Below are 13,250 nucleotides of genomic sequence, written 5' to 3'. Positions count from 1 at the left end.
CAAAGACTTAAGCTGTCATCCAATCACTGTTGTGAGACAGCTCTGATTTAGGTTTTGTGGACCATCCGGGGTTTCTATGAGTGAATTGGCTTAGTTAGAATAAAGAGACAAGAGGCCATCAGAGAGGAGAGGAAGCCATTTTGGGAGAGAGGCTCAGCTGAGAGGAGGCCATTTTAGAGGGAGGCCATCTGAGGAGGAGGCCATTTTGGGAACCACAGTCTAGAACCTGTGTAAATCTTACAGGATGGGTAATAGCCGTACATTCAATTGACAAGTTATGCCAACCAGTTTATCATATTTTATATGTTGTAGAGGTGTTGGGTTGGTGTCTTCTCTGCTTTTGTATTGTTATTTTAATATTGCTGGTTTGCTATTGCTGTGCTAGTGTTCTTGTGGTAGTACTCTTTGATATGATTTGATGTTTTTGTTATTACTGTAATCTTTTCTCTTTCAATAATCAAGCTAATGCAAAAGTAATGCACATACATGATATTTAAAAAAATCTTGCCTGTCACACATCAGATGGAAGTCCCATCTAAGCTGCTGATCCAAGATTGTTAGGTTGGAAGGCACATGGAGAGAGCAGAGTCCAGTCAAGAAAGATTCCAGATCACCTGTGCTGGGGAGACAGATTAGATCCAATGGCTGAGCAATGGTGTAGCTTGTTGTCCTCAAGGTGGGATCACAGCTACTGAGCCAATAGACGAGAGAAACCAATAGTGGCATAATGTAGCTAGGAATGCATCACAATAGTGGGAGACAATAAAAACATAATCGTAAATATTATTATTATTCTGATGATGATACAACTATAAAAGACCTATGAGTCCAGAAGAAAAATGATCAATCATTGATGGAATGTGAGTGGAGGCCACATTTTTGTACAATACGCATGGCTATAGAGGCATTGCATGCATTTACAATGCAGAACAGTGCAAAAGAATCTTTTCAGATATCTGTTTATATTTTCTGTCTTCCCTTCATGTTTTGTTCTGCAAATGACATCTACACAAATTGTTTGCAGCTCTGCGTTTAAATCTGTCAAAGACAGATTTCCAGTTACTAGTTCGGTCTGTTGGATTACTAAAAAGACTTGTGTTCCATAAATCTTCAAGCGACACATACAGTAGAATTCAGGAATGTTGGGTTATAAGTTACAAGCAATTGGATACTGTCAAACAAAAGCCTTTGGCCAGCCAGGTATTGCAACTCCCACTCCCATGATGCTTCAGTTTTGTGCTACTGTCGTGGAAGGATGGATGTATTTTCTTTTTGGTGAAACTAAACTTTTGTCTAGATGTTTTTACTTTTATGAAGTCGTCGTCTTTTTTCCCCCCCTTGAATCAAGATTCTTCATTAGCCGCTCAGCTGGAGCTCTGTTTGGATTTACTACAATTACACGTTCAGTTTACCAATTTGTATTGAAGTTACTTTATCACAGGAGCGAGCTTGGAGCGGTGGCTGCTTTACATCACACACAGGGACCATGGGGAACAAACGTAGCCACCCTGAGTTTAGTATTCCTTTTAAGGCAAATCCCCTTATCAGGCAAATTTATTATCCTGGCAGATGATCACGATAGATGCTAGCCTATCAGGAGTGTCCTGGACACCATGACAGTGCAGGGAACTTGGTCTGGTCGTCAATGGAAGCATACTGAAACTCTAAGTCATCAGTCTGTCCCTTTCAACTCTGGACTCCTCAACTGCATGGATTCTGGATGGTTCCATGGTTTCTGGATTAGTGAGGTGTCTATAATTCTTGAACAAAGTTGTATCAGGCTTCTAGATGGTGCCTGGCTTTTTAGGACAGCTGCTTCTGGGTGGGTGTGATTTCTGATCCTCGTCTCCTACCATGTTTCAACCCACCTGCCCCTATATAATCACATGAGCTGGATGTGTCTAAAAATCTAATCTTTTTGTGCACTTGACTTGATCCAGTAAGGGTGCGGGATAGAATTGTCTGCGAGAGTCCCCTCAAGATTCTTGATTACGCACCTTTCCAAATGTTTAGTAAAAGCCTTAGCTATGACTTCCCCTTCAAGAACGTCTGGAGCAAAGAGTCATTTGCCAAGTACCCCCAGAAGAAGAGAGAAGGGGGTTTTACTTTCACATTTTTTTTTTGAGGAAAAAAAAAACCTTGAGGGAGGTTCAGATTAATCTTGAATCTCAAACTCCTAATCAGGGTTGTCGGATACAGGAGATTTTGGATGGAGTCAATTTATTGTGTCAGGGAGCTTCTACCTCAGGAGTTGTTTCTAGCCACCTTAGATCTCGGGTATACTAGCATTACTTTACCTTCACATCAGGAAAACGGGGGTAAAATGGCAAATGGTTATTGTGGAAGCAATAAAGCTTTTTCTTGTGACCAAAGCCTCATTCAGAGCAATCATGAGAATGTTGGGACTGATGACTTCAGCCATCCCAGCAGTCCTGTGGGCACGGCTGCACTCCAGGTCTCTACAAAATTTCCTGTTGGAACACTGGGACGGGAACCCAGAGTCCCTTGCAACAGAAATTGCTTTGACAAGCTCAGTAAAACATTCACTCGGTGGTTAGAGGAAAATAATTTATCCAGAGGTAAACTGGAGTCTGGTGAGAATTGCAACAGATGCCAGTGCTTGGGGCTGGGGGATACATATTCAACAGCACATGACACAAGGTTCATGGAGTCGTTTCTGGAGCCACAGATCTTTAAACATGAGGATGTTGAAGGTGATAGAGTATGCTCTACTTCACTTTCAACCGAACGGGGAGTCATGTGCAGGCTTTGTCATACAATTCAACCTCAGGATCTTACATAGGGTGGCTCCATATAATGTCTTTAGCAGAGGACATTCTGATATGGGCAGAAGAGAATCTGTCACTTTCAGCAATGCACTTAAAAGGGAAACTTAGCTCTCTCCTGCTCAAAAAGTATGCTAAAATGTTAAGTCAATTAGATAGGTCCCTATCCTACATGCCCTTTTGTAGATCATTTTGCATCGAAAGCAAACAAAGTGAACCTCTTCTGGAGGACTAGGGGTAGATGCATTTGCTCACCCCTGGAATTTTCATTTGGCATAGTGTTTCCCACCTTCAGGCTGATCCCCAGAGTCAATCTGAAAATTGTCAAAGAAAAGGCAATGGTCATTCTAATAGCACCGTTTTGACCAAAGAGGCAATGGTTTGCAGCTCTTTGGAAGTTGAGCCTCAAGCCCGCTTGGATACTACCGGCCAAATTCAGTCTGCTACAACAAGGATCTGTATATCACCCCCAAGTGAATGTCGGTGTGTCTGGCAGCTTGGATTCTGAAAGGGACATACTAGTGAAGAAAGGTCTCTCAGGAAAAGCGACTACTTCAGCAATCTATACCAAAGTATTGGAAACATATTTTTTTCGTGGCCCATAGCCCATAGTCGGCTTGACTGTGCATTCAGTTTTGGCATTTCTTCAGAAAAGGGTAGACAAGAATCTAGCTTGTAATACCCTTGAAGTTCAAGTTTCTGCTTTCTCAAACTTGGGAAGCACAATGGTGTAGTGGTCAGCAGCACTGGGGGGTCCCTGGTTCGAATCCCAGCCAGGTCACTCACTACCTGCAAGGAGTTTGCATGTTCTCTTTCTGCTTGTGTGGGTTTCCCCCTAGTACTATGGTTTCCTCCCACACCCTAAAGACATGCTGGTAGGGTAATTGGCTCCTGTCTAAATCAGCCCTTTTTATGTATGCATGTGAGATGGGGACCTTAGATTGTGGGCTCTTTGGAGGCAGGACTGATGTGAATGCGCACTATGTAAATCACTGCGTAAATTGTCAGCGCTATATAAATACCTGTAATAAATAACTTTTGGATGTTAAGTTGGCAGATGAGCCCTGTGACCTATCTGTTGACCTTAAGGGGTTCCTTAAGTCCCCATTTGAACCAATTAAAGTTTGCTCTCTTAAGATTCTTACCCTCAAGACAGCCTTATTGGTGGCAGTTGCTTCAGCCAGTAGGGTTAGAGATATTCATGCTTTCTCCATAGCGGATACCTATTGTATTATTTTGCAAGACAGATCATTCTCAAAACTGACCCAGCTTTTTTACCCAAATTAGCATCTGTTTTCATAGAACTCAGGAAGTGATTATTCTCTCCTTGTTCTAAACCTTCCAATGGAAAGGAAGCAATGTGGCAAGGCGTAGACGTCAGGAGATGTCTCCTTATAAAGATGTCTCTTTATAATTTTTTTTCTTTGACTACTACATGGTAACATTCACAGTTCTGCTTCCACTTATATATAAATACAACTGCTTTCAGTTATTTTAATCTAGCTAATACATTCATTTTTCCTAACCATATCATGATTTCATCATTACCCAATATTATTTTCTTTATCCCACTCCCCCCTAAAACTGACAAAACGCACCAACAGACAAGGAAGAAGGAAAAAAAAACCTCCAGTACAAGACCCCGAGTTTTAAACAATCTCGGTAGTCTCTTTAAATATCTATAGTAATAGGTAAACTAGATACAATGTTACTATATTCTTGCGAATGGGTGAATCCCATCCAACTCAACCAGGTATCTCCGAATTTCACTTCTCTGATATAGAGATGCTGTAAGTTCCTCCATATCTCTAATTTTAGGGAACCACAGTTGAATTGATGGTGGTATCGCCCTTCTCCAGTATAAGGTTATGCATATTCTCGCTGCATTGACTAAGTGTATTAGGAATAAGTTCCTAGATCTCTTCCTTGAGAGGGGAGAGACATGTAACAAATAGGCTGCACGATTCTCCCCCATCTCTATTGCAGTTAATCCTTTAATGTGGTTCTTAACTTTGTCCCAAAAAGGTCAACTTTTGGGACATGACCAAAATATGTGAAAAATACTTTCCTCTCTATTCCCACATCTCCACCATTTATCTGAATCTTCTGGTTTAATCCCATGTAGAATAGTCGTGACTCTGTACTATTGTGTTAGGATTTTATATCCTGCTTCTTGAAATGTTCTAGTTAGAGGAATATTGTGAAAAATATAATATATAATTTCTTTCTCAGTTTCTCAGTAAACAGTCCTTGTAGATCTCTTTCCCACTTACTGAGGAACAAAGGGCAAAACTGATCTGGAGGTTCATTAAGAAGATGATATATCTTAGAGCATGCCTCAACATCCCTTTTTCACTACACAATTTTTCGAAAGGAGTCAATGTCCTTGTCCCATCGGATCTTCTATTAAAGGTCTGCAATAAACTATACAATTGGAGTATCTGCCATCTACAGAAAATAGAAGTGTAGCTCTCTAAAAGCTCTGAATTCGATGGTACTCCTTCTCAGGGCACAAATTTGTAGAATCTAAATTTTCCTTGATCTCTAATATTTAAAATTGTTTATCCTGTAAACCTGTTAAGAACATAGGATTACCTAACACCGGGGTCATAGCACAGGTGGCCTTGTCTGAGGTTGAGGAGATGTCTCTCTAAATGGATAAACCACTTCCTGGAGGAGAACCAGCAATTTGTACTTTTTACATGCCAAAATAAGAAACGGAGCATCAAAACATACAATAGTGATGTGGATGAGACTAGCAAAGTACAAATTACAAAGTTTGATGGCGCCTGAATATGCTATGATGCATTCTACTAGGGCAGGGGTAGGCAACCTTGGCACAGCTGGAAAGCCAAGGTTGTCCTACCCATGTACTAGGGCCTTGGCTTCATCATGGGCAGTGAGGTCAGGGCCTCATATCAGATCTGCAGAGCAGCCACCTGGATCAGCCTCCAGACCTTTGTCAGACATGACGGTGTTTTGTGATGTTTCCTGTTTCAGGTGGCCTATGTCTCCGATGGCCTGGAAGATTTATTTTCCCTTAAAGTTTTGTATAGTGGGGAAGTGTTGAAACCTATTGGGCATGTTTCTGCTTTTTTTAATTTTTTTTATTTTACTGCTGTCTTGTCTATTGTACATTTTGTACATTTAAGTGTTTTTGTGTTCCCCCCCTTTACTACTTTTCAGATGGTACAGAATACGGATTAAATGAGGGTGATATGGAGGCATCTGTGGCTACAGTAACTAGCATGGGCGAACAGATTGGTGCTGACATGATCCTCTTGCGAGAGCACCAAGAGGTTGGAGGCAAAGTACAAGACTACCTGGTGCGCAAGCGAGTGGGAGATGATGACTTCTTGGAAGTAAGGTGAGATTGCTCCTTTAAGTGTTCTGTCTGTGTGCTATCATAGACTTAGTATTTGCGATACCGGGATGCACCGATATCGGTTTTTCAGTATTGAGTAGGTGTGCCGATTAATTTTTTTGTATACCAATACTGGCATCCCGAGGTAGCCTGAGTGCCTCCTTCCCCAAGTGGCTCCGTCGGCTAACAAAGGGAAGGGGGAGGAGTCCGGTGGCGTCTATGTCTGTAACGTCCCCAGACTCCTCCCCCCTTCCCTTCGTTAGCCAATGGAGCCACTTGGGCCGGTGATCTTATCGAGTTCTACGACCGCCTGACTTCCGGTTTCTTTACAACTAAGAGGTATGCTGAAGAAACTTGTTCTGCACGAGCACCAGCCAAGGCATTGGCCTATACACATACAGCACAGCAATTAAGTAATAAAATGAACTAGGATCACACTAATACAGCACGTTATTATTCTGAGTTGCCCCACTCAAGCGGCGGCCATATTGAGTGGGGCACGTGAGATTAATAACGTGCTGGATGGGGGCGTGGCTTGGCTATGGCGGCGTGAGGAAGCACACTGCTTGAGCTCTGCTATCTCCGGGGATAATTCAGGTGATCACAGCGTCCTACGACCTGATTCTTGATGTCTCAGAAGAGGAAATCCAAGTCTCACAACAGCAAGCGCTCCCTGACATCGCTCCAACGCTACCTTTCCACCCAGGCGCCATCGACCCGCAACACTCCTAGGACGGCAATGGCTCCTGAGACGCAGGGTAAGACACAGGGGCCTACACCTCCGCGCCCGCCTCGCGGCACCCCGGCCTCACCAGCTTCCCCAGCTCTGGAAGCACTTACACCGCAGAGGACCCCAGACTCGCCACCCGGCCCCAGCCTTATAGAGGACCCGGTTATCTGCCTCACCCCGACCCCGCAACAGACACCAGAGGTGTTGGCCTCCCTCTCCTCCAATGAGGTCTCCGCCATTCTCCTATCCCTACCCACGCGGCAGGATATGGCAGCCCTGGTCACTAAAATGGAGGCCGCGCTGAAGAGAGACATAGCAGGCATCCATAAGATGACGATCTCTCATCTGGAAACGAAAGTTTCTGGCCTCTCTGATGAACAGGCCCACTTGTCTCGCCGGCTGGATCGCCTGGAGTCGGACAGGTCGACCCAGGATCTCCACCTCATCACCCTGTTCCTGGCCCAAGACAACTTAGAGAACAGGTCGCTATCACGAAGCTCCGGGGGCTCCCGGAAGCCACGGGTGCTGCAGACCTACGCCCCACAGTGTCAGCCATCCTCAACTCCGTATTAGACAAGGCCCAGGACTCCCCCCTGGAGATAGACCGGGTGCATCGCGTGGGAGGACCCAGACCAGATGGAGATTCTCGGCCTAGGGACGTACTATGCCGTATCCATTTTTTTGCAGTGAAGGAAACCGTGATGCGAAAAGCGTGGCAAAGGGGCCCTGTCCCCTTTGATGGGGTCGACGTGGCTATCCTCCCGGACCTGTCTCGGCGTACGCTACATATAAGCAGACTCCTACAACCCCTGCTTGCTGAAATCCGACGGGCTGGAGGCCTATACACCTGGGGTTACCCCTTCAGCTTGAATGTCCGCCGTAACGGCCGGTCCTTCCTCCATCACCCGGCCCAGCTGGAAAGTCTCTTCTCTTTCCTGGAAGTGGAGCCTGTGGAGATCCCCGACTGGCTCAGCCCAGACCTGGATGTTGCACACCGTCCTCTTCCCCAGCGCAGATGCCGCCGGAGCCCATCTTGGAACAGGCCCAGGGCATCCCGCTCTGCACCCACATCTAGTGAACCCTGACTTTATGGAGCCTGGCGGTGAGTCAAGACCGGATGGCTCCTACATTGCAATACCTGTTACTACCTATCCCACCGACCGCTGAGAGAGACTCCGATACCTGGCATCGGCATGATGCACAGTCTGCGCTACTTTGCACCACCTCCTTGTCTCTGAGACAGGTGAGGTAACCATTCCCCTGCTATCCCACCGTTCCAACTAATCGCCCCTGGCATTGACTGTCCCTAGTGCTGTATCCCCCCCCCCCCTTCCTGAGATGCTCTCGGGGAAGCTTGTGCAGCTGAACTACCTCTTCACTTTTCATGCTTTGTCAGCCCGGGCCTCACGACCACCCATTCTACATGACCTGTCCATAGGGGTTGCCCCCCCTACCCGGATGACATCGCCCCTTCGGACTCGGTGGGCATCTCGACCTTTCCTTTCCCCATCCCCTCCCCTATCCCTTACCCCTTGCCACCAGGCAGCACGGGACTGAAGTCCAGGATCTCTACTGACGGGTATGGGTTATGTACTGTGGTACACCCCATATTGGTGTCTACGGAGTTAGCCACCCTGTGATTTGCAGTTTTTTTATATATCCCCCTTTTTTTTTTTATCTGATTGCCAGGACCGTGATGTATGTGTTTCTCCTTTATACAGTGGGCCGGTGGACGGTGTGGGAGGACCCTGGGTTCGCGGAGGTTCTCCGGGATGGCCATCACTGGTGCAGTGGACCACTCTCTGCGATGTATGAGGTAACTCCTTTCCCCTCGAACCCGATGCCTTGACGGGTTACGTCCTGTCTCAGTGGTCCCCTGCCTCAGGCCCTCCTGGACGACTCCGTGGTATTCCGGGTTCTCTTCAACGCTGCTGCATGTTACTCTGTTTTTGATTATGTTGATATGCTTATTTTTTGTTATGATTGCATACTAAGGATGCCCCTTTGGATAAGGGAGTGGCCTAGTTTTAAGGGCCACCCCTTATACCGTTATTAGCCCCCGAGAGATAGCATCTCACTTACTTGAAGATCTTTCGTTTGTAGTGTTCCCCCACTTGTTTGCTGTAGCCCACCACCTTCCCCTTGGGAGTCATCCACTCAGCTCTGTTGTCGGCCACTCCGTTCGTTCTACTATCCACGGATGCAGAGAAGGCCTTCGACAGAGTGGACTGGGACTTTCTCTCATCCACGCTGCAAGCGGTGGGCTTAGGCCCACACATGAGGACCTGGATCCGCTCTCTCTACTCCTGCCCAACCGCCAGAGTTTTGGGTGAATGGTGTACTGTTCCCCCCCCTTTTCCATCACAAACGGCACACGGCAGGGATGTCCACTTTCACCCCTTCTTTGTCCTCTCCCTAGAACCCTTTCTCCGCACGGTCCGCGCCAACATGAGCATACAGGGTGTGCAGGTTGGTCCTGTCCAGCATAAGGTGGCGGCTTTTGCGGACGACCTCCTGTTCTTCCTCACCTCCCCTGATGTCTCCCGGTGCTCCTGACGGAGATAGAGCGCTACGGCAAACTTTCGAACTTCCTAGTCAATTCTCATAAATCTATGGCCATGCACCTGTCCCTCACAGGCCCGCGCCTGCGGAGGGTATTAGCCAACTTCCCTTTTAAGTGGTCCCACACGTCCCTGAAATACTTGGGCATTCAACTCCCCAGAAACCTGTCCCAGACCTTCTCCCTTAACTTTCCTCCCCTATTGACTGCCATCAGCTCGGACCTCAAGCAATGGTCCAAGGGCACTTTTTCGTGGATGGGCCGCTGTAACATCTTAAAGCAAACTGTTCTTCCTCGGCTCCTTTATCCCCTTCAGGCACTCCCAATACGGATACCCCTGTCATTCTTCCGAACGCTTAGAACTCTTTTCACTAAATTTGTCTGGGCGGGAAAGCCCCCCCGCGTCAAATACAACTTACTCCGATTACCGAAATACTCCGGAGGGATGGGCCTACCTGATATACACCTTTATTACATTGCCATCCACCTGACACGGGTACTGGATTGGTGCCGCCACCCCACCTCAAAGCTCTGGCCTAGTCTTGAGCAAGCCTCATCTGAGACGACACTGTCGGGACTGCCATGGTGCTCTTCACCACTATCCCCGGCCATTCGATCCCACCCCACCATAATGCCCACATTGACAGTGGCCCGATCTGCCTTCTCCCACTATTCCATCTCGCCATACCCTTCTCCGCTGGTACCTGTCCTAGGCAACCCGGCTTCCCCCCCGGGCATAGACGACAATAGGTTCCGTAGACTTGGCGCTCATGGGAAATCGAGAGCGCTACACTTCCTGAACGGTGCATCCTGGCCCACAACGTTTGCATCTACCGCTAACGCAGACGATCCACCCCTGGACTCTTGGCGTACTATGCAATTGCTCCATTTTCTGAGATCTCTTCCATCCCCGACTCAGCTTTCCAGGACCTTGACCCCATTTGAATCTGAATGTACCCGGGAGGGTCCTGCTCGGCATGTCCTGTCTTTCTGCTATAAGCTCTTGTTGACAGCTTGCGCCCCAGACGCTCTGTGGTTCCTCTCGAGGTGGGAGGAGGACCTCGGAGTCCGGTTCACCCCCGCAAAACGCACAAAGTTGCTCTCATTGTCCTACCAATCCTCTATCATCAATAAGTACCAGGAGTCCGGATACAAGCTGGTCACCAGGTGGTACAGGACACCGCAAATTCTACACTCCATGTACCCCCAGACTCCTGACATATGCTGGCGCTGCGGAGCCCCGTCAGCAGATATCCTCCACATTTTCTGTGCATGCCCTTCACTCACTACATTTTGGGATCAGGTCTATGCCACCACCCAAAAATTCACTGACCACTCAGTACCTAGGGACCCGGCCTTCTTCCTCCTGCATCACAATGACTTCTCGACCAAATCCTATAAACGCTCTGTAGTGCAACACCTGGTTAACGCAGCCCGAGCATGTATCCCAGCCCTGTGGAAAACTCCTGATCCCCCTACCGTGTCCCAATGGCTTGGTAGGGTACACGACATTTACCTGATGGAAGATCTTACCAGTTCCCTCCGTAACGCCCCCGATAGATTCAGGAAAACCTGGTTTTATTGGATGGAGTTTATCCTCACCCCGGAATATGAGGCCCTACGTCGAAGCTCTGCACCGTGACTTACCAAGCTAGCACCCCGTTCTGGATGCCCAACCGATCCCCTTCCCATCCCCCACTTTCTCATTTCTTCCTGCCCTGCCCCATACCCTATCCCTTTGGGGTCTCGCCAGCCGGGTTAGACCCCTCAGAGCCCTGGTTAAACCAGGGCTCTGTGGGGTCTCACCAGAGCTTTGAGGGGGCCTCACCATAGTAGCAGGGCTCTGTGGGGTCTAACCAGGGTAGCAGGGCTCTGTGGGGTCTAACCAGCCTTGTTGGACCCACAGAGCCCTGGAAACCCCTCAAGGCCCTGGTGAGACGCCAAAGTGCCCTTCTCGGGGAAGCTTGTGCAGCTGAACTACCAGGGCTCTGTGGGGTCTCACCAGAGCTTTGAGGGGGCCTCACCATAGTAGCAGGGCTCTGTGGGGTCTAACCAGGGTAGCAGGGCTCTGTGGGGTCTAACCAGCCTTGTTAAACCAACAGAGCCCTGGCAAGATCCCACAGAACCCTGGTCTCACCAGGGCTCCATGGGGACTCACCTTGGCTCTCTGGGGACTCACCAGGGCTCTGAGGGGGCCTCACCAGGGTAGCAGGGCTCTGTGGGGTCTAACCAACTTTGTTAGACACCACAGACAGCTGTTGAGACCCAACAGAGCCCTGGTTAAACCAGGGCTCTGTGGGGGCTCACCAGAGCTTTGAGGGGCCTCACCAGGGTAGCAGGGCTCTGTGGGGTCTAACCAACTTTGTTAGACACCACAGACAGCTGTTGAGACCCAACAGAGCCCTGGTTAAACCAGGGCTCTGTGGGGGCTCACCAGAGCTTTGAGGGGCCTCACCAGGGTAGCAGGGCTCTGTGAGGTCTAACCAGGGCTCTGTGGGGTCTAACCAACTTTGTTAGACACCACAGACAGCTGTTGAGACCCAACAGAGCCCTGGTTAAACCAGGGCTCTCTAGTGTCTCCACAAGGCTCTCAATGAATCTCTCGTTCATTTATTATAAAATGCTAATTCACATTACCTAAAAAAAACACCCTTAGCACTGCACATTCATTATATAAATCTTTTGGCCTCAGTGTCTTTAGTGCGCCAGCTTTAATATTGGTTACTCATATTTCCCATTGTTCCATAAGCGCAGATTTTACATGATACATATTATTTTTATTTTAGCTTAGCCTTGTAGACATTGTCCACACATTCGATGCACTCATGAACCATGAGACTCACCGGCCCAAGTGATTCCGTCAGGTAACGAAGGGAAGGGGGAGGAGTCCGGTGACGTCACGGACATCAACGTCACCGGACTCCTCCCTCCCTTCCTTCGTTAGCCATCACGGACTACGAAGTCACCGGACTCCTCCCCCCTTCCCTTCGTTAGCCGACAGCCATTTGGGGAAGGGGGGGCTAGCACAACATACCAAAGTAGCGTTGCTGATCAAGTTCACCCTATCATGTTGATGTCGTATCCCAATGAAGATGGCTTCTGCCAACAAGACAATGCACCATGCCACCGTGCTCGTATTGTGCAGGAGTGGTTTCAAGAATAGAGGGAGCATGCTTAGGTGGCCCCCACAATCACCAGATCTTAATCCAATTGAGCATTTGTGGGACGAAGTTGAAAGAGCCATCAGGCAGCTGGTTCCACAACCATCAAATCTCACAGAACTGGACAGTGCTATTCATCAGGCATGGTGTCAGATTCCTCGCATCACCTTTCAACATCTCGTGGAGTCAATGCCAAGAAGAATCGCCGCAGTATTGAAGGCAAAAGGTGGCCCAACGAAGTACTGATGGGGTGGTCATAATTTTCTGGCCAGTGTAGATCTTCCATGTATGGGTGTATGAATCAGATGGCTCTCACTCGTTGGTAATACAGTTTAAGTCCTTCACCCCAAATTGCTTGCTCTTTCCTTCCTGTGAATGTGAAGTCGGTGTGATAGGTTGACAAGCTCTTTAATCATGCAGATCATGATCTGGCTGGACGCCTTCAAAAAGGCAACATGTTTCATCCATATAGGACTTTTTCACAGCATATGTGGCATCTGCGATTTCAATACAAATCTTTCCTCTTTTTATCTGTGAGAGGGCTTCTGGGTCAGGGATGGGGGAGAGGTCTTGTGTATATATACCAATTCCATTTCTTTGCAAATTTTAAAGTCATTCAACTGGTGTCTTCTTGCACCTGTTCAATGAA

The 13,250-nt window shown here is 47.9% G+C and overlaps 1 protein-coding gene across 1 annotated transcript in view; it reads left to right on the top strand.

The window, feature by feature from the left end:
* The window catches only part of LOC108802508 (GTP-binding protein 1-like), a 63,360-nt gene that overhangs the window by 32,256 nt on the left and 17,854 nt on the right, over nucleotides 1-13,250 (top strand). The window contains exon 3 of the mRNA XM_018574374.1: nucleotides 5,973-6,153. Coding sequence (XP_018429876.1) covers nucleotides 5,973-6,153 — 181 coding nt within the window. The remainder of the gene's footprint in view (nucleotides 1-5,972; nucleotides 6,154-13,250) is intronic.

The sequence above is a fragment of the Nanorana parkeri genome, unplaced genomic scaffold (genome assembly GCF_000935625.1).
Source record: "Nanorana parkeri isolate BGI_ZX_2015 unplaced genomic scaffold, ASM93562v1 scaffold2905, whole genome shotgun sequence".
NCBI lineage: Eukaryota > Metazoa > Chordata > Amphibia > Anura > Dicroglossidae > Nanorana > Nanorana parkeri.
Note: the sequence above shows the minus strand (reverse complement) of the source record. Positions and strands in the feature narration are given on the sequence as shown.